Genomic DNA, 22,803 nt, shown 5'->3' on the forward strand with positions numbered 1-22,803 from the left:
AGTAAGTTTCCATGATATTACTGGGGAAAATATATTAGCAATTGTAAAATATTTTTACAGACGATTCCAATTGTTTGGCTAACTATTTATATCTCTGGCATTGCATTAGTGTTTTTTTACAAACTTTTTTCTCATCTTATTCTACAGAACAAATGCTATGACCAGGTAAAAACAATTAGTATAAATTACCCACAACATTTCCAGTTTATTCCCATTATGTCTCGTATATTCCCGTTAATTCCCTTATATTCCCGTTAATTCCAATGGAAGTTTACCACTTTGAATATTCCCGGAATTTTGCAACCCTACTTGTGACCGTGCAGTTATCATACATATGTAAGACTGTGGCTGTGGATGCACATCAACACTCAGACGCCATCAGCAGCCAATATTTTGGTGACACAATACATTTGTGTTGGGTCCATAAATTCGCGCTGTTGATGTCAAATTGTGACTCCTCATAAATCATCATAATAGCCTGAATGAGCAGGCGTATGTTCCTGAGTATATATCGTTAAACATATCACAACAGACCTACAAAGCTATAAACCTGTGTAAGTAATATCCATGCAAATACAAATATAGTAAGCCACAGGTATGGAGCATCTTTATACAGAGTCACTGGGCTGGATATAACAACAGATACACTCAACACAAACTACAGACTAAAGTATAATACCACTTGGACTATGGGCAGAAAATTGGGAGGCATCAGACTGGAAGGTCTCTGGTTCGACTCCACGGAGGAACAACAAAACATACCTGGATGGACAACACCTGGATCTGTTCAAAAGTCTAAGAGGACTCTCCCTACCCCACTGTCTAGTGCCCCTGAGCAAGGCACCTTGCTCCCCGGGCACTGTGCATGGCTGCCCACTGCTCTGTGTGTCCTGCTGTGTTCACCAGATGGGTCAAAAGCAGAGGACAAATTTCCCTTATTTGCATGAGTACGTGTGTGGGATGAATGTATCTTGTATCTTGTTGATCACATTAACCTAACCCTAAGTCATTGAAACATAAATGTTCAAATGCTTCTCAAAAAACATAATAAATTGAGAACCGAGTGTTTTTTTTAGTTTTACTCTCAAATCTCACACTGTTGACCTCCTGTAAATGTGCAGCACCAGTGCCCAACCGAATGATCATTTAGACCTGTGGAGATTCCTGTTGGTGCTGTTTCAATGAACCTCCAGAGTGAGGGTTATTAAACCTTGCCTCATTACATTTTGGAGTAAAACGTGCTCCAGTTTCAGTAGGACACTAGTCTATAAATACCTGTAACGTCAGTTCTCTGTGGGAGGGGAAAACCACCTGTCTGTTCTCAGCGAGGTCAGACATCTGAGAGTGGATTGCCATAATTGTAGCAATCTGCCTGAATTCTTTCAAATGGGATTATCACAATAAGCCGTCTGCAACCCTGCTTTTGGATTTGCTTCCTCTGCCGAATCGTTTCTCTCTCCCTTTGTGAGCTTGTCTCTCCCTCCCAGTGCCGCGCTCCAGTTTCCACCTGGGATTTCACAGGACCTTTTCGGGATAAAGAGTTATGGAGTGAAAGGTGTAGGCTGCAATTAAAGGGAAAAACAACTCTGTACAAATGGTTTTCAATAGAAATGATTTGTACTGATATCAAACTGAGAGGATATCATAGAATTTCATCGTCTTAAATTGACAGCAAGAACATACTTATTTGTGTAGGTTTAATTTATTATATTCCATTTCTGTAATAGATATTCTCAAAATGTTATTACCAAAGGTTGTTAAAAAGGCTCATTAGTCTCTTTGTATAGGCAGCAGCTTTATCATGAGACCAATATCCAGCAGCAGAGTGAAACAAACATCTGCAATATTTCCCAGTTGAAAGCTTTTTGTCCCTGTAGAAGTGGGATTCTCAGGTTTGAAGCAGCCGCAGGTGGATTACATGAGAACTAGACCAAGAACACAAAGTAGTTTTCATGTCCTCAATGTTCTGTTACTTATCTCAGCCTGAAGAGTTGCACTGTTTCACTGCCAAGGAAGAGTGTAGTACTGTCTAATACCCACCAGATGGCAATAGTCACTTCCACTTAATCAGTATGACAAAACAGGAATCAATCTGTAACTTTACAACAACACCAGCCAAGTTAACGTTAACGTAAATAAGTTATTTATTTTTGCATCTGTAAAAACGTGAGGATTTTCTATAGCTTCTTTTCTGAATTTTGATTTCTGAACCAATTTGATTTGATTATCTTTTAGTTGTGGGCTGTTGATTCGACTAAACAAATGCAATCTGAAATTTTAAGACTTTGGGAAAAGTTGATTGAACGATTTATTAAAAAATGTTTTGGACATTATGTGATCTATTAATAAACGGAGTTACTGCACAGAATAATCAAAACAGCAGATATCTACACACCTTCTTCCGGCTGCTTACCTTCTGGTTTGGTTTGACGTCCTCAATTATCGGTTTGCTATTTCCACTGTGCATTGCATTGTGGGAAACAAATGCCCATCAACACCACACTTAAAATTCCAGATTGCAGTTTCTGTATGAACACTGATATGTCTCTTTTACATTTGTCTCCTCTCAAGCATTATTATGTGGCTTTCTGTTAACCAACATCTAAACTACTACCATAAATATAATTCTACATACTATAACTAATGATAAGTCTGTGCTCTTGATCCCAGACGAAGGTCATTTGATATAATGTTAAGTTATTATGTGATTATTAGCTCATCTGTTACCTTAGTGATATAACCTGAAGACTGCCAAAATGTTTGAACGTATCATAAAACCTCAAAGCTTTGCTCTGTTTACAGGCTATATATAATAAATGTATATAGATAAACCTTCTAAACATTTGCATGCGTGCCAACAGTTTTCACATACTTCAAAAACTCAGCAACAGGAAGAAGTTACGTAAGAAACACTTGTATTTTATATCTGACACTTCACGGCAAGTTACAGTCACAGACAACTTCTGTAATCAGTTTACAGATCCAGGGTCTGGTTCAAGTTAGCAGTGTTATTATGTGCCTTTTTTTGTTGTCAGATAGCTCTCAATCAAAAACAGTAAGACAATATAAGAAACATAGAACATTTAACATCAAACAAAGTGAATACAATAGCTCTTTTAAATCTTTTTTTAGCCTCTTCTTTTCATAACTCTGTGTAGAGGAGATGGATGTGGCACTGTACATAATTACTCAAACCCTCAAATAACACAAAAGATTGGCACCAAAACAACAGTGACATTTGTATGGATGTGCAAAGGAGGGATTCTCGGTTTAATTCCATATAACTATTCCCCATTGTTATTCATATTTAAGTCACTAGGTGGCATCCTGAGGCAGCCGGACTCATCTGGAGCAAACCCCTTTCTGCACAAGCACTGTGTAAAATAATCTAAAATCAAAAAAACAAGCACTAATAAGATGAGATGAAAAACACCACCTAAGACAACTCTCTCATGCAGGTCTTGTTGGCTGTAGGTTTGGCTCCTTTGGCACAGAGACCACAGTGTATCATGGTCCTCTTCTGTTTATTTTCTCCCACAAAGCCCACTTCAGCTTCCGTAGTTTCCAATCCCACGTCTTCCTCAGCAGAGGTCGTGTTGCTGGGCACGTCGACAGTGGGCCGGCGTCTCTCTGGGCTCCTGACCGAGTCGTAAGGTTTCAGCTCTGTGAGCTCACGGAGGAAGTATAGTCCATTGTTTAGTGTTGTTGCTCACTGAGGTGCTACAGTGGGTCTGTCGCAGGTAAGGTCCGACTGTGTGCGACTGTGTCAGTCTTTCACTAGCCTGTAAATGTGATGCTGTGCGCCGTGCTCACTTGTGGACACCTCAAAGACGTAGGCTACGCACAGCAGGGTCTCCAGTGTGTCTCTGTTGGTCACCACCTGTGGACACAACACAAGATCCTGGTCAGTCATGTCAGGATAGAAAATACCATCCTCTGACCTGAATCTACCCGCAATTTCTACACACATACAGCAACGTTACCACTGATATCAATTTCATGTTGTCTCTGTTCCACTGAGGTATGTGTTGTGCATCCAAAACGTCAAAAGACTCTGAAAATCAACTCTCGTGAGATTGAGTTTGTCACATAAAAATAACTCATCTCATGAAACGTTAGGAGATTGCTTGAATATAGGATTTTAAACTACTTTTACATAGTTCTTTTAACAGAGACCTCCATCCAGCAGGATCAGTGAAATCCTAACATTGTGAATGAAATTTGGATATTTTACACAGGAAGTGTAGTTAAAATCCCTGTTTTTGTAACATAATTTTTTAAAGGGTTTAACCCTTTGATACACAACATGGGTCAAAAGTGACCCGATGGAGTTTGAATTGTAGATATCTTTGCAATAAATGTATTTCATCATTCAGAATTCCAGGAATTCCTCAATTAACTTGTTTTTGATCATTACACACTCTTTATTCTCTTTATTTGTCCTTATTTACTTTTTTAATAAAAATCATTTTTGTATCACTACCCCTCTAAGGCACAACATGGGTCAAAAATGACCCGTATTCATTTCACATGTTATTTCATGCATGGCTGTGCTTCTTTGCTATAACTTTTAAAATCTATTTATTTAATCATTTAATGTTACAAAGTATTAATTAAAATATCTTGTTTTTGATTACCACAAATCATTATTTTCATTTTCTCTGTCTTAATTTTTGAACTAAAATGGTTTTTGTATTACTACATCAAGTTTACACACATGGGTCAAAAATGACCCATGAATGCAAGTGTGAATTTGATAGGAACCTTTGATTTGTAAATGTTTGTAGTTAGGAACATGTTTACTGTGGACAACTTTTCACATGCCACACTTGTCAGAACTACTTGTCAGAACTAAACGGGCTGCTTTTGCACATCTGATTCATGTAAGTCTTGTTTTACAATGGTTTTACCTAAGAAAATATTTGATATCTTGTGAAAAGATAACTTCACATAACATTTGAACATTATTTCCCTCTACTGGTGGGAAAGATAAATATGTCCAATATTATTAGCTAGCTGTTAACATATTCTCTTTTAGCTAGCTAATGTTAGCTTATGGAAGCTAGGTAAATACTAGCTAACGATAGCTAGGTCAACATGATTTAGTTCTGACAAGGAGTTCTGACAAGTGTGGCATGTGAAAAGTTGTCCACAGTAAACATGTTCCTAACTACAAACATTTACAAATCAAAGGTTCCTATCAAATTCACACTTGCATACATGGGTCATTTATGACCCATGTGTGTAAACGTGATGAAGTAATACAAAAACTATTTTAGTTCAAAAATTAAGACAGAGAAAATGAAAATAATGATTTGTGGTAATCAAAACCAAGATATTTTAATGAATACTTTGAAATATTAAATGATTAAATCAATAGATTTTAAAAGATATAGCAAAGAAGCACAGCCATGCATGAAATAACATGTGAAATGAATACAGGTCATTTTTGACCCATGGAAGGGTAGTGATACAAAAATGTTTTTTATTAAAAACGTAGAAAAGGACAAATGAAAATAAGAATTTGTGATGATCAAAAACAAGTTAATTGAGGAATTACTGAAATTCTGAATGATGAAATAAATTTATTGCAAAGATATTTACAATTTAAACTCCATCGGGTCATTTTTGACCCATGTGTGTAAACTTGATTTAAAAATACAAAAACTATTTTAGTTCATAAATTATGAAAGATAAAATGAAAATAATGATTTGTGGTAATCAAAAACAAGATATTTAATGAATACTTTGAATATTAAATGATGAAATAATTAGATTTCCAAAAATATAGCAAAGAAACACTCAGCCGTGCATGAAATAACATTGAAAGTCAATACGGGTCATTTTTGACCCATGTTGTGCCTTAGAGGGGGTTTGCATAGCTTGTGTATCAAAGGGTTAAGGACTGCATTACAGAATATAAAATGTATTAAATAAAATATAAAAAAGTCACTTACTAACAACACTAACAATAATTATGACAATTTGTCAATCTGAGCTTTTGTAAGTACAGAATGTGCTTGAACATGATTATTTTATATATATATATCTATATATATAGTGATTTGCTGCAATTTATAGATCCAACAGTAAACGAGGAATGAGCTACATGTGAATGTGCACCCTAATGAATCAGGAATTGTAAATGGATGTTGGACATTTAATTGTCCACTCTGTGTAAATTGTGGCCCCTTCATGGCCTCTGATTTAGAAAATCCAAGATCCACTGTTTACCCCTATGTGTTGTATTAGTAGAGCCATTCTTTTCCAATAGAGCACCAAAGCATTACTCCAATGAAGGATGTCCCCAATCATGTGGTTCTACTTTTCTCTTGTCATACACAAAACTTTGACTTCTCTAACAACCGGTCTTTTCCACCATGATCCTTTACTTTTATGATAATTGTTCCTTTTTAACAGTCACAGTGTGATCATACTTATATTACATTACACACACACTCACAACATGCATTATGTATGTGACCTCCCAATACACACAAATATATGTATAAAAACTAACAGTCATGACTTAATCATGGTTAAAATGTAACACTGATGTGGAAGATAGAAATAGTAAGTAAAACAATACATAAGACAACACTCTATTAACTATTAAAGACTAATGAAAGCTACATGATATCTCTGTTATTCTATATACAAGTGTAGATTGTGTCTCAAACACAAGAGGGATGTGATAACACACAAAGCAATAGACAAACACACAACGTCGTGAATTTATTAAGCTCAATTGCACTGCCCTGAATACAACACTTGTTACATGAGCCATGTTGATACATTTTGTTCAGTCTTGCAGTGTGGAATCCGTGTCCATGCATCTGTTGTCCGTGTGTGTTTGTCTGTGTGTGTGTATGTGTATGCACATCTGTGTTTGAGCTGTTCATGGTTAATATGAGCTAAATCAGCCCATTGAAAAACTAATGACATGTTGCCATGTAGTCGTCAGTGTGGGCTCAATATGTTCATTGTCCCTTGGCCAGTAGGAATGCAGCCGCCGATGCAAAGGGGGCACCAGTGCCTTTGAACCCTGGTGTCTTTGTTACTATGGTGATGCACTCAGCTCTATTCATTTCCCTCCCTGTGTACGCTCTCCGAGGAACTCATTCAGAAAAAGTCCAATTTACAACACACATAAACAATTTTGACTCTGCAAGAAATCCTGAAACAGTGCTCGCTGCTCACAGGCAGAAAGAAAGAGTGATGAACGGTCTGTCGTGGTTTCACAAAGGAAACATCACATCACAACCAGATTCATTAAGGACTGTTTCTTTTCTTCAAATCCTTTAAAACAGTGAGATACTTTAAAATACACGTTGAATCGGAGAGAAAGAACTCGCACACATACTGAATGTCACAAGCAAGGTTGTTTTCTTTTGCGCGGGGTTATTGCAACAGAGCTAATATAGTCTGTAAAATCATTGACTGTACACAAAGATAGATGAGTTCCTCCCACCATCCAGAAAAGAAGCCAAAGTATCCCTGATATGATTGTTTCCATCTTGCAATTGTGCTATTTCATATACAGTCTACGGTTAAAACCATTAATAAATGGGAGGATATAATACAGACCTAAAATCCCCAAATCCTACAAACACACACAAACACACACGTATACAAACACTGTGAAGTGCACATCCCTGATCTGTGTGTGTACCTGTAGGATAGTGAAGTTCTCCAGTACACTGTTCATCATGTACTTCTCTGGCAGGTGTTTAAGCTTGTGAATGAAGTTGATCATGTATTCACACAACGGGGAACGGTGGATCCGAAACACGTAGCGTCCATTCTCAAAGCGTGCGTACTCCGTCTAGAGAAACAGATATGATGAATACAGAGGGATATATAAAATATGTAAGACAACATATACCACACAGATAGAGGATTTAAAACGCATTACAGGATCAAATGTGAAATCTTTGTAAAATAAAAATCATAAAAACAAGGATACATCTACTGAAACTCAATTGGTCACACAGGATATGAACATCTATGGGATAAGCTGCAATATGTGTAATATAATATACCTAATGCAGCATATGGCATGCCAGATATGACAATAAACATATTTCTCGTGACAAGCGTAATCAAATGATGAAGCCATTAAATATCATCATGTGGCCCACTGAGGCAGATGGCTGTACCTAGGGAAGTGTGTGTGTTTATATTGTACAATCTATCAGCAGTAGGTGGGGGCAGGGCCACTGTTGTGTGTAGTTAACGGGAAAGCACAACACTTAGTCATGCAGGGGAGATTTTGTGAATGACGTAATTTTCCTGACAAAGTATCAGCGGTAAATGACTGGAATCCATCTCCACCTGCGGCAGTTATTCACTCCTCTGGGGGATATAGTTGAGAAATCTGTGATGCAAAGAATCTGAATTGTAGCTGGATGTACTGTAGAGGCTATGCTTATAATTGTAGGAACTATACTTTCTCTAAACATTGGGTTTGTAACAAAATGTGCACAAAGTTAAAATCAATTCAATGAAATTAAAACTAGTGGATGGATTACCATGAAACGTGGTGGGAGGATGTGGAATGGGTCAGGGAAGAACAGGGAGCAATCTGTTCCCTCCTAATTTTTTATCCCACTTTCTTTAACATTGTAAAATAAGTTGTTTTTCAAAGCTTTCATTAATTTCTCAAAATTATACGTGAATCTTGATGAGAAGATTCAGACACATTTAAACGGTTGGTTTCAATGATTTCCTGCCATCAAAATAAAAATCTGGATTTAGTGGATTTAAATGTGGTTTAGGGTGCATGCTTTGTTTCTGCCGCTGTATGGTAACAAAAGGGGCTGTTTAGAAACCTGTAACTTCCACCAATGAGAAACTGAGAAATGCAATGTGTCCTTAGCTAGTTTGTCACAAAACATAGTCAAACAAAGCAACAAAAAAATGATAGATCTGCCGCTGAATCTGCATCAGTCCCCAACCTTTCACCAAGTTTGGTGGGAATTGATGATGTAATCCTGCGAAGGTGTAAACCAAGCAACAACAAAATGCTCTAGTTTAAGTTAACATATAAAATAAAAGTATTCTTAACAATATCCTCGGTCTTACCTCCACTTTCTCTACCACCTGCTTGCCAAAGGAGCAGACTTTGGTGGATGAGGTGATAACCATGTTCTCAGAGCTCTCGTACTGGCTGGACACGCCATAGAAGAAGCTGCTGTCATCCTGCAGGTTTATACTAAGATCCGCCTGGAGAGGAGATACACACAACACGTCACACACACCTGTCAGTCTGACCTAAAAGGAATCGGGATTAGTCAGGCATCCTGGCGTTGTAGGAGTATGTGTGAGGATTTGCTGCTCTGCTCATTAGGACCTCCTTTAACCTCCTTTAACTCTCTGTGTGCTACCCTACCCTGAGCGGCCAAAAGGATATACAGTTCCAGATCCATAATCTATAACAAAATATCTGATCCTACTCTTCTACTTACATATATGGATCTTAAGATATACATGTGTGGGTCTAAAAAAGATACAACACTAAGAGTGTTACAGCTCAACAAAGCTTGAGAGTGACTCTCTGTAAAGCCAAGTGGCATCCAAAGACCAGATCCTTGTTGACCCAACGTAACACTGGCAAATCCAGCCTGGGAATCCCCAAGGTGCTGTGTATCTCTTGTGTGAGTGTGTGTTTTGTTGATGGATGATGATAAAAAAATGTTGAGCTTTGTTCTATGGTGCATTCAAGTGACTTGCAACTAGGGTGTAGCACGCCAGCAAACCCCCAAGTCCCTCCAAGGATAAGCGGTATGGATGGATGGATGGATGGATGGATGGACTAGTGGATAGATGGATAAATGGATAGATAAATGAATGGTAGTTGCCCTGGTGGATAGATAGATAAATGGATGGATGGATGGAAGGATGAGGGAATGAATGGCTGGATGGGGGGACGGATGGGTGAATGAATGAACTAATGAATGGATGGATGAATTAATGAATGGATGAATAAATTAATACATTTATTGATGGACAGATGGATGGATGGACGTTGTGTCAACTGCATTCATTAGAATACAGCGGATTCAAAATCCACTGGACTGGAAATTTTCCAAGATGAAAGTTGGAGCTCGTAGTTGGAGCCAAAGTTACTTGTATAAATATTATACATAAGATATTGAAAAGCTCTAAAGAAAACCCTTTGTGTCCAAGACTAGAGGCGGACAAATCTGAGTTTCACCATCCTCAGCTGGAAGTAGGTTCATCTACCTCTGATCCTTCCTCTGGTTCAAGTTTGAATTGAGGGTATAAGTATAATCTGATTTTGGATCAGACGGAGATGTCGACTCCTGTGTCAGACAGCTGGGCTGTTTTACCTTTTCCCCTGTCAGGCCCTTGTCTCCTAATGGGCCATTGAGACACCGCTCAGCCTGCTCTCATCTCTTCATCAGCCGTTCATCTTCATCCCCAGCTCATGTAATTCCTCTATTTGTCTTCATCCCTGGGGCCTAGTGACCCTCCCCGAACCGCCATTCCCTGCTTCCCTAACAGCCTGCGAGGGAATTCATCCAATTACAATCATCAGTGTGCAATTGGCTGATTAGATCACAGCGGGCAGCCCGGCTGTGTAACAATTTAGCAGAGGCAGCTTAAATCGGATTCCCTCTGCACTTCAAAGGCGTGAGACAATCCGTTAGGACAGGGCCACGGGCGGTGAGGGGGTGAGGAGGAAAGTGGGACGAGGGACAGGGCAGCCAGCGGCCGACAGGGGGGGTTTGCTGGAAATTCAATCTAGTATGCCATAGCTTTGGAAGCTGGCCAGCCGCCTGTCACGGTCACCATGCCAACCTGCGCCTCAGCACACCCCCGAGTGATGACCTGCCACGTGGCTGTGCCACTGCGGCGACATCAAATAGGCTCTTCCTGTCTTTTACAATGGTGTAAATGAGGTTAGTGTATATTCGGATGTGTCGAGGATTTCATTTTGCTTATTTTCATGGCCGAAGGCATCTTTGCTGTTTTTTTTTCCAGTGTGGCTGTGGAAATCTCCAGTTGTTTTGCAGCATTTCTGTGTTTTGTCACGAATGCCTTGAGAAGTGGAGGACCCCCTTGGGGTAAGGTAAGATGAACAGACTGAGAGGGGACAGTATTATGAGCTTGTTTTCCTCTAATGCGGAGCTGCATATGTCATAAATAGTGACTCCACCAGACTCTGACATGAATCAAGAGAGTACTATTTCACTTATTAATGGCTTGTTGGTTACATGCCACCCATCGTTTCTTCAGCCATCCCTATCTCTTGTTCACACTGTCCGTGTCCCTATTTCTATCTCCTCATTGCTGTCCTGCTCTCTTTTTCTTTATGATATATGGCAGGACGGCCCTCCCTCCCCTCACCCCTGAATCAAATGCCATGGCTCGACCAGCTGCTCCATCCAAGGACTGTCTGGAAGATTACTTGGAATATAGTGTCACTCACCAATGTCTTTTATCACCGCACAATAAATAACAGCCAAACACGAGTGAGGAGGAATGCCATATACACAAAAACCCTCTGGTGGCATGAGATCGCACAGCACTGTGAAGTTGACACACCCAGTCTTTGGCCCTCAGAACTTCAGCAGTTATATTATAGATCTGCTTTGAAACTGGATCAGAGAATACTGGTGATCATGTTTTATAAGCACTGTGTGCCTCCACCTTCATCGTTCAATCTCCAGAAGCAAACCACAGCCGGTAAGGGATCCAAACCACTTCTGACAGTTGCCGACATTTCCTACGTGTGGATGACTCTGAGTCTTTGATTCCCCATGATGAAAGCAAAGCCTGCTCCCCAACAGGGTGTGTCAGGTGTGGGCTGCTGTGGCAAGTGGATGCTCATCTGTTCACTAAATGTCACAGCAGGACAGCCGTTGTCCACTTTCTATGGTAACAACAGCTCACCCCTTTAGGTGGATATCACAGGCCTATGGATGACTCAGTTCAGCTGGAACGACCCTGTCAGCACCTCAGTGCTGGAGACGGGGTTGAAGTGCACAAAGAGCATGACAGGCATGATTCTTGTCCTGAGAGAACCTCTCATAAAACAAGACACTCATGAGTGTAAGATGCTGCACACGGTCACACTGCTCATGCCCTTTGTGGTTAAAAACATGAAAAGGCTCTTAAGGTGTCTTGTATGTACAGTATGTAACTTCAGCTGCTAGGGGTCACTAGGTGAAAATAAAAACAAAAGACCAAGATTGATGACATCTTGAAGCAGAATGGAATTGTGGGAGTTGTTGACTTCACCTCAATTTTTGTACCATGATGTTCTTTGGTTGTCACGACCCCTGTGTGTTTGCTATCAGAAGAGCTTTGGTGACAGAACAAGCACCAAAGGGCAACGAATAACTGCGATCCATTAAGAGTCACCAATACACAGTGGAAGGAAGCTGACTAGCTAACTGGCTAACAGTTTGTTTCTCCATCGTCATATATCGTTTGCCCGGGAAGTTATACCAGAGACTGACAAAGCCAGAGGTAAAGTAAAATTGACCCAGTTACAAGATGACCAAAGGAAAACATCTTATTACCTTGAATGAAATTGGGAATTTCTCAGGGTTTGAACATTGTTGGAAACATTTTGGGATCAAGTATGTACATTACAGTCAGTTTTGCCTGCCTCTACTACATACAGTATAATGCTATTACTGCAATAGCTATCATTACAGTTGTCATTGCTGCTCCCTTCATCTGTGTGAGACATTTTCCTTTTGATACGCCTCTCTACCTATGTTGGTCACTATCTCATGAATATAAATAACGTTCTTCTCCTTACATATCATATTTTGAAGTCTCTATTGAATACGTCAACAAATCAGAGATGCTAGAGAGAATTAAAGTCTCTCTAATTCTGATAGAACTCTGAATGATGTGCTACTGATTTTCACTTTGGACGTAGATGATGTGACCTCTTCAGAAAACGTGGTGAGGTGACGGCTGTGGCCAGATCAGACAGATGAAGAAAGCAGATGTGCTCAATCCCACCCACATGACATCCATCTCCATGTCTCCCTCCTTCTCTTTCTCTCTCTCTCCCTCCAAATCTCTGTTTTTGGTGTCAGCTTGCAATTTCTGTGCCTCCTTATCTGTCTGCATATTAGGTGGTCTCTGCCATCAAGCTTCATTCTCTCATCTCTCTGTGTGTGTTATGGGGATGTGTGTCTTTGTGTGTGTGTGTGTGTGTGTGTGTGTTCTTTGGGATGGGTGGGTGGCTTATCTATAAATAAGTCTAGTGAGGGGAGTGGGACGTGAGGGTTGGACTCAGTCTAATAGTGCAGGGACAGGTGTCTAGGCTCACATTTCCCAAGTGAAAGATCAGGCCTGCCACTCTCCCCAAGGCTGCTGTTACACACACTCACACACACACACACACACACACACACACACACACACACACACACACACACACACAAGCACGCACACAAACACACACACACACACAGACACACAAACACCTGATGAAAAGCAAAGCTTTCCTTGCTGGCATATAAACCACCAATCGGGTTGAGGGAGCGATGACTCTCCATACATTCTGGGCCTGAATCACACTTAAGTTTCTTGAACTCTAGAGCTTAAGCCATCTCGACACCGTTAACCCTGTTTGGCCATTAGCAGCCAACAGGTGCTACAAAACATTAACAAGATCATTCACTGTACTCTCACTTCACCTTCATGGCTTGGAGAGGATTATATGCTCCGATGGTGTATGTAACATGCACCAGGCCAAACTTTACACTAAAAATAGGTTTGAAGTTGAACAAATTATCGAATCGTTGAAATTGGTTGAAGGGAAAAGTTACTATTATTTCCAATTTAATATGGACTTCTCCAAAAAGATGACAAATGTTTTACCCAGAACTTGACGAGAAAGAAAGCGTTGTGTGGCCCTTTGTCAAACAGGTCCTTCAGGCCTCCTTTCTTCTCGGGAAACTTGTCGAAGATCTGCCTGATGTCCACTGACTCCAGATAAGAGTCGCTGTAGCTCGGGTTGGACTGGCCGATGTGCACAAACAGGTGCTTGTTGAACTGGAAAGACAAATGTGAATATCTGGAGATGAGCCGAGCCAAAAAATGTCAAATGTCCGGTTTACTATATCAATAATAATGCCAAGTGCAGTGTCAGTGTGCAATCGAGGATTTGTGTCGCAATGGGCCTGCTTTGCGACACTCCATTCATGAACATGTGACTTCCTGTTTTGTATATTCATGTGCGTCTATATCGCTGTTTCAATGAAATCTATCCAAAACAAAAATGTATTTATCTCTCAAAAGATTAGTGAAATTTCTTTCTGTTGAAGAATGCACATTTTTTTAATTAAAAATAAACCTTAGGAACAAAACGTGTGAATATAGTGACTTTGTGATTAGCCAACCGGTCAGCAAGACTTTCGCAGGTGCAAGGACTGTTGTAGTAGAAAAATAATTTAAAAGTAAAGTAAGTGAAGTAAAAATAATTTGTGGGTTGAGGGAGAACAACTTTTGGAGTTTCGATTAGACAAAGTTACTTCCCAGTCTTGTCTACTCACAGTCTCTGGGTCCTGAGGTTGTTCCAGGAAGGCAGAGAACTCCAGCATCCGCAGCTTAGAGCTGGCAATACATCTACCCTGCCAAGGAGGGGCACTGGGAGACATGGAGAGCCCGGCTGTGCTTTCATAACCTGCAACATAATCAGAGGACAGGGACTGGGTAAATGTGTGGTTCCACTGTGATGGAGATAAACTTGAAAATGCAGTGATATTGTAGCTATTCTTCTGAGCTTTGAGGGAACTCTTCCTCACGAGCCGCGTCATCTCATCACTTTGGCCGGCATGACAGCCTTCTGTCAACACAGCTGGGGCGGGAGGGAGAACACCCACCTGTTATGGGGGCCGGGCCGGACGCTTGCATGGCGTAACTCTGCTGGGAGAAGGGCTTAATGCTGGGGAGACGAGACAGACGAGAGGGAGAGGCATGTTATGCACTGTCTCACCCTCATGACCCCATCTCACATACTAATTGGACTGCTTGACCTCTAAAGATGCAGCGGGAAGAGAGGTATGCTGGGAGTCAGACAGCTGAAGACTTTTCTTTATAATTGCACTGATATGTTGTAATTTGCTCTGAGATTCATTTCCTGAGTGAAACATATCTAATGGTTATTAAGCCGATCACATGAAGAGTGACTGATGGATACTGCAGCAGGTCAGAGGACAAAAGAATGTCTACTCACTCTTCATGGCCCCCCGGCTGCCCTGGAAGTGCCCCGTGCCAAAACTGGAGGGAAATCAAATCAAGTGCAAATATATTTACTCATTTAACAGTTGAGCTATAGTTTATATTGAGAGCATTTCAAAATAAATAGAAAATGAATTGCATTTATAAAACACTGCTGTAGTCTTAATGACCACTCAAAAAAATGTACAGTACAAGTTTCATTCACCCATTCGCGTGCACACACACTTTGGGTTTGCACGTAATTTCTGCAGCGTACTACTGTTTTCATTTCAGAGCAGCTGCCATGGGCAATTTTAGGATTCAATATCTTGCCCAAAGACACTTCGGCATGTGGACTGGTAGAGCCGGGGATTGAACCATTGACCTTCTCGTTAGAGACCTTTAAACTGAGGTATAAAGCTAAGAAGTATAACTTAAATGAATTGCACTTATATGTTTCAAAGGGCTGAAATTGTGTTTAGTATTTAAATGCAGCTCACAGAAGTAGTTCAGGGGTCAACTCATTCTAAATAGTGTCATCAACAGGATAAAATAGGATTTTAAAAAAGGAAGAAAAGGTCAAATTCCCCAACTAATGGAGGTAACTCTTTTGGCCCAAACAGGTTAAATCTGCTGGACGTTGAGACAGATGATCAGAACATAATATTAAGATGACTAAATATGATTAATAAGGTGTCACATCTGTACAAATTTAGACAAACTGAATGTATGAAGAGGGATAGAGGTCATGAGATTGAACAAACATCCAGGGAAATGATGTATCAGTATAAAGGGTGATGGGGAAATTCTGCTATGTGGCAATGAACCCCAAAATTTTAGAATGGACACAAAAAGTTATTTATATAAATGTGGCCAGTGCTCAGCATTTCACTTTAACCTGAATAATGTGTTGGAGGGGACACTGGTTAGGGACTCACCCCACCGGTAGTCGGATACGGTGGCCTTGCCAGGCCCTGGAGAGCCATCTTGTTCTGGAAGGCCGTGGGTGAGAGGATCTGGGCTGAGGACATAGTGGCCATACTCTGCAGGGCCTTGTCTTTGGCGGCCTGGTCCTGCGGAGAGCGACAAGACAGCGAGAGTGAGAGAAACAGACGATTGTGCAAAGAGAACAGTCATCAGACTCCGATAGCGCCCCACTTTACCAGCAACGCAAGCCGAGCCCTAAAAGGGGAAACGGAGGGCTGAGGCCAGCTTGCATCATCGGTGAATCCCTGCCAAGCAGAGAGATGGAGAGAAGGTGATATTACAGTCAAGGGCCTTTGGGTCAAGAGTTAAGTTTATTGCTTTGGCACTGGCAAGCCTGTGATGACAACTAGCTTCTGTTGCAGGTCAAATCGGAAGACGAGGCAGGCAACAGCGGTGATATGTTAATATGCTCATCATAATCGAAGCTGTGCAATGCCAATGCCATCGGAAATAGTTGAAAACAGGTGAGTGCTAGAAAACTGTTTCTCCTGTGCTATGCCGTAAAGTGATACAGCTCTTGTTTTTGAATCCACTCCTTCAGCAGTTTCCAAACCACAGAGGACAACAAACACTTGCCGCCCTAATGGGCAAGGCCACACGGAGCATTCTTCTTCCAAGAACTGGCTAACACAAGGGCATAGCTGAAATATGGGGGGTACATGTGGCAGGGATCTCAGTTACACCAAAGATGTATTTAAAAAAGCCTGTGACAGGGAGCAAACCCTGTGACCAATGCAGGCCTCTGCCAGCTGAACCCTCCTGGCCACCGTCCAAGGTGAGGGAGAGTCCTGTTGGGTGCGGATATGCGGATGAGCAATGTAAACTGAGAAAGTACTGGGGAGACAGGGATGTGTAAGCTCTCAGCGTACTACACGGGAAAAACTTTTATTGCTTTACTTACCATACACTTAATACCTGAAAGGAATAATGCAGGGATTAATTTGTTCCCTGACAATTGTGTTTGGTTCGTCTTGTTCGTGATTGTGCACAGTAAGCCCCGGGCTGCCGGAGAAACGTTCACATCTCATCATAATGTATAAGCATGCCATTTACAACTAGCGTCAATAAGAGATTGCAATTAAAACAGCCAGGGGCTTGTGCCTTTGTGTTAATGGAATGTGAATACATGGCAGAGCAGGGGCCATGGATGTTGAAATACCTTTAACAAAACACCAAACTTCAATATGAGAGGAGATAATATTGAGTTAGAAGGTTTTTAACATTTCGGCTGCTCAACTGGATTAAAGTCATGATAATAATAAACAAAGTCAAATGCAGGCAACATGTTTGATTATGATCTATAACCCTGAAAGATGCAACATACTAATGATACTTACTGACAAGGACTTTCTTTATCAGCTTACATTCACAGATACAAACTATGTTACTCTGTCTATGGAGAAGTATTCATGTTATTCAGATTTGTTTACCTCCGCCAAGGCTTATCCTTTCATCTGCATTTGTTTGTCTGACTTATGTTAAGCAAGGTTACACAAACATTTTTTTCAATTAATTCATTCTTTATTTGTAAAGAGAGAATGTACATTAATCAACATTCATACAAATGTAAATGCCACCAAGTTAGCTGACAGGCTAATTTTCATCAGCAGTTCCATTGCCCCAGATGTTGGTAGGAATCCTGTAGTGATAAAAAATAGTGCAATAATAATACAACAATACAAATCAACTGATTTCCAGAAATATGGTGGACGGGCATAGCTATGAAAAAGAAGAAATACATCATATTTTAGGACGAAAATGATTTTGTACTTTATATAATATAGCGAGATTGGGGCTTAACCTTGGCGGAGGCATACACTCTCTAAAATCCCCTCTAGTTATCAAAGTGATGACTTGATTTGATCCCTTCTACATTTCCCTCCGATCATTGACATCTTCCAAAGCATTCACTTCATATAGAAAAAGCAAAAAGAAGTTTGACTCACGTAGCGTACCTTCAGCTTCACCTGGATCTCTCTGGCCTTCCGTCGGGCCAGGACTTGGATGTGACTGGACACCTGGAAGACAGGTTAGACAACACGACAGAGTTCAACATTGCATCTTAGCGGCTTTTTGGTGAGTACTATTACCTCACTGCTAAAAATGCTACAAGTCCAAAACTAACCCCCTCCAGCTATGGGGCTTAAACCCTGTGGGTTTGCATGGATTTCCTCCAAGTGTTTCTTTTTCCATGTACAGTCTTAAACATGTATTTAAGACTCTAAACTGACCAGTGGGAATATGTTTGCGCAAGACAGCTTTTCCAGGGGGTCACCCAAAGCCCATTGGGATCCATTGCAGCCCCAAGTGACTGCTCAGGTTGAGGTGCAAGGTCTGGTTAGCTGGTTTTAATCTATTTATTTGTATTCCTTTTAATATTATTTATTCCTTTTATTGGTTTTATGTATCTTATTATTTCATTGGGCTAATTATTTTTTGATTTAATGATATTTTATCCCTACTTTTTAATAGCTGTGTTTATTAAAACATTTTCTAATGTTGACCTGCACATGGTTTTGTGGTTTACAACTTCCGTGGTAGCTCATACTTTGTGCAGCACATCGTGCTTCCATCTCAAATGAAATGTGCTATATAAATAGGTCTCTAATTGCTTGTGGATAAACACACATATACTGTTTATACAATATTCACATGACTTCATATACCTAAAAGCCATGTAGAAGAATATGTTTTTGTTGTATGGAACTGCAATAATATAGATATTTTCCATCCATATTTTTCTACCACCTATAGACAGAAATCTGGAGAAACAGGAATCACTTTGATGAGTAACTTTCTTTCTTTGGGGATAGATTCAATCATTTAGACATAATGAGCTACAACACTGATTCACTGATCTGAGAAACAACTCTAACTTCAAATGTATTATTATTTATCCATTATAAAAGTAAAATACTTCCAAACCATACCCCAGTCATATTTTAATCTTTGAATGTAAAAAAAAATCTTTGCACACACCCTCTATCTCTATCAGGGTGGCTGTGGCTCAGCAGGTAGAGCAGGTCGTCCACTAACCAGAAGGTCATTCCACGAGGAATGTTGAATTACCAAAGTGTCCTTGGGCAAGATACTGAACCCCAAATGTCTCCTGACAGCTGTGCCGGTGGTGTATGAGTGATGCGCGAAACAGAAAGAGCTGCAGATAGTATGAATGTGTGTGTGACTGGCTGAATGGCTGAACTGAACTATAAAGTGCTCTGACAGGTCAAGACTAGAAAAAGCTCTATATGAATTCAGACGATTTTCCACATCACAATAGTGTTGGACACTCTGAAGAAGCTGCACTGTCAGTCCACTGCTGTTGGTGTATCCTGTGCTTCTGACCTGTCCCACCACCCTGATCTGATACGTGACTGCCCCCCCACTTCTCATTTTGTTTTATTTCCCAAACGGAATCTGCCAGATCACTTAGCGCGGACCCTTTCTCTCCACATCAATCATTGCCCCATACATCACTCCATCTCGGATACCATAGGGAAGATAGAGTTCCAAATCCCCTGGGCGTCCCACCTCGGTCTCCCATCCATATCCCCGTACTCCCCAGCTTCACCTTCTAACAAGCACCAGATCCACGAGGTGGCGAAGAAATAACACCGACACTCGATCCTATAGCATCTGTGCATTTGGCCCCGGCCCTAAATCAATCGTCATCCCCAGGCCTCCGAGCCGAGGGGGAGTGAGAAGTGACAGGGGCTGCGCAGGGTGCTGGGGCATCACTCAGCAGGGCAGAGCTTTATGGAGGGGTTCAAAAATAGGGTCTGATTCAGACGGTGGCTTGCAGAGAGAACTCACCTGCTTCCTGGTCCTCGTCTTCCCCGTACGAAGTTTGATATAGCGTGCAATCAGCTCATTCCGTCCTGTAAGAGTCAAGAAAAAAAGCAAAGTTCACTCACTGGACGTTAACTCACGTTGGAGTTTTAAGACAGCTTGAAACTCAAACTAATTTGACGTATTTTATGCAAATTTTTTACTTTTAAATTTGACTGAGAGGCCCAATATTATTAATAAATAGAAACAAATTGAAATATAGCACAACATACAATACTTATCTTTAATTAACATAAGTATATGATGTTTTTTACTTTAGCCATAGTGTCCTCGAACCGAAAGTGTCGGGGGGTTAATGAGGAGCATGTTCTAAGTGTGGACCAATTAAAATGTTTACCAAAGATAATTATTGAGTTAGTGAGCCTGCACCTCACGCTGTGCCAAACCATGAAAGCACGACAGTGAGGAATGAGAAAATGAATATGCGCTGTATATTTCTGTGCACATATTTGGGAAAATAATTGTGCGCTGAGGTCACTTAAGTCACTGTATAATTAGCTAAATTAACTTCTCAAAATATGCCTGTGTGTGCACTTGCTTGCATGCACGTATAGATGCACGTGCAAACGAATTTACCCAATGTCATGAGTCCAGGCTGTCAAGTGTGTCATCGCAGAAAACTACGAGTATAAGTAAATCACCAAGTTTATACATCTGTGTTTAAGAGCTTGCATCAGTCACTGTACACTGAGCATGTGTGTGTGTGTGTGTGTGTGTGTGTGTGTGTGTGTGTGTGTGTGTATGCGTGTGTCTGCTGCCACCGCTGACAGACAGGTCACATTGGCAGAGCAGGTGGAGGCTGCAGCCATGCGATCCTCAGACCGGACTCAGGACAGACACGGCCAGTGACCAAAGGAGGCCCAGTCTGCTGAGGCTGCCAGGCAGCTGGTGTGTGTGTCAATGTTTATGGAATATGCTTTTACGCCCACAGTAAATCTTGGGCTTGTTCCCTCCCTCTGAGCACAGTCTCCGGTTACAGGGGAGGGCAACGGTCATGTGGCTTCTTTCACCCTCTTTCCAAAAAGATAAACCTCTAGTTTAAAGGCTAAACTGGATAACACACAAATAGGCATGTACACACAACTATACATATAAGGTTTCTGAGGTGCGGAGGATGTTACTTCCATATTTTAAATATTTCTGTATATTAAATTTGTGTGTATTTAATTAAACATATCTATTACCAAATACATGTTCACATATTACACATACGCACATCATTTACGCACAGTCCCGGTATAAGGTGGGATTCCATAAATAGAAAATAAAATTTAAATTAATTTAAGCTACAGTCAACAAGGCTTCCCCTTAGTATCAGTCCTTGGTCAAGGAAGAACCTTTCAGAGGTTATTGTCTAATCTGGGTCCCATGTAATCCATATCCTCACATATAGAATAGATTACAACAATTTTACCTCCAACACCAGTGTGTCCAATACTCTGGGTAGGAGGGTGAAAATCATTTCATTTGAGATCCATTTTAGTAGATTGCTATTAGGTGCAGCATTGGTCAATATACTGTACGGTTTAAGAAGTGGATTTTCTTTTTTTGGTTTGATATATTTGAGCGACCTTTTCTGGTCGAACAAAATAAGCTGTTTAAATAAACCATGTTGTTCTCAGCGGACATGGAATGGGCAGAATGTCTTTTAGATTTCTGACACAATAAAATTAACAGAGTAATATTGGAAATGATTAATTAAAAATAAAATGAAATGAATCTTTAATGCCAGCCATATACTTGAGATCAGCACATTCACGAAGAGGAACTGAGAGAAGGGAAGACAGACAAGTTCTGTTCCAGAGTGAATGACACGCTTACACACACACGAGTTTACAAGACTTTGCACCAGCTCTTAAACACGATCATTTTTCCCTTGGCACCCCGTCTCCATGTGAATTAACACACAGATCAGTCACAACACACAAGTGACACAAACCCGTCACATTTTCCCCTCACATAGTGACACTTGGGTCAGACCTCACAGAGCTTCACAAACCGGCCGATCAAGTGACCCCCGGAAGGATGAAAAGTGGAAAGGTGACACCCAGCTCAACCGCTATCGGGAATTTCGTCAGCCAATAAAAGCGATCAGATTTTGCGCGGAACGCAATGCACCGTTTCAGCGCTGTGGTCTTGTGATCTGATCATCCTGTGACTTGCAGTTATGAAGAAGGTTAAATGTGTTTTAAAACATCTGTGCTGTATTGCCAAATTCTTTAAAAAAAATGATTTGCAATTTTAAGAATTCAGGTGGGTTCCCTCTCACGTGAAACGATATACGAAAGTATATGTACGAAAGTACATCTGATTGTTATTATATATTTTGAATGAGTTTGTAATTATAAGATAAGATTGTGTTGTTGTATTTAGGATTGAGTGTTATTTAATAGCACACAACAACACAATGTAGTTAGACAGGAAAGGGCTCAAGCAGTCAGATGATCAGCCAGGAACTAAAGGAGCCAACAGTTTGGTCATATCGTGGAAAACATTTTTATTTTGAAGCATATCCCAAAGTATGTTAGTTTGTAAAACCATCTGTTTTTGAATCACATCGTGTACTTTCACGTGTTTCCTTCTGTGTCTGACACTGACGACCAGACGTCACGAGCAGCAAAGGTTTTTAGAAAGGTGGTAACCACATCTCCTGCAAATCCCTACAGCCTAAAAAGTACTGCATGTGAACTCAGCTGCATGGGTCGACATTGGAATCAACTATTCTACGGCTCAAAAAGTGTGAACCAGAGAATG

General features: G+C 40.6%; 1 protein-coding gene across 1 annotated transcript in view; it reads right to left on the reverse strand.

Moving 5' to 3' along the window:
* Positions 1–2,918: 2,918 nt before the first annotated feature.
* Positions 2,919–22,803, reverse strand: part of LOC133009719 (transcriptional enhancer factor TEF-3-like) — a gene marked incomplete at its 5' end in the record, with an annotated part of 31,040 nt that continues 11,155 nt past the window's right edge. Inside the window, 10 exons of the mRNA XM_061077256.1 lie at positions 2,919–3,880; positions 7,673–7,825; positions 9,085–9,225; positions 13,873–14,046; positions 14,547–14,677; positions 14,877–14,938; positions 15,230–15,273; positions 16,152–16,286; positions 18,156–18,218; positions 20,014–20,078. Of these exons, the coding sequence (XP_060933239.1) occupies positions 3,767–3,880; positions 7,673–7,825; positions 9,085–9,225; positions 13,873–14,046; positions 14,547–14,677; positions 14,877–14,938; positions 15,230–15,273; positions 16,152–16,286; positions 18,156–18,218; positions 20,014–20,078 (1,082 nt within the window). The remainder of the gene's footprint in view (positions 3,881–7,672; positions 7,826–9,084; positions 9,226–13,872; positions 14,047–14,546; positions 14,678–14,876; positions 14,939–15,229; positions 15,274–16,151; positions 16,287–18,155; positions 18,219–20,013; positions 20,079–22,803) is intronic.

Source organism: Limanda limanda, chromosome 8 (assembly GCF_963576545.1).
Source record: "Limanda limanda chromosome 8, fLimLim1.1, whole genome shotgun sequence".
Taxonomy (NCBI): domain Eukaryota; kingdom Metazoa; phylum Chordata; class Actinopteri; order Pleuronectiformes; family Pleuronectidae; genus Limanda; species Limanda limanda.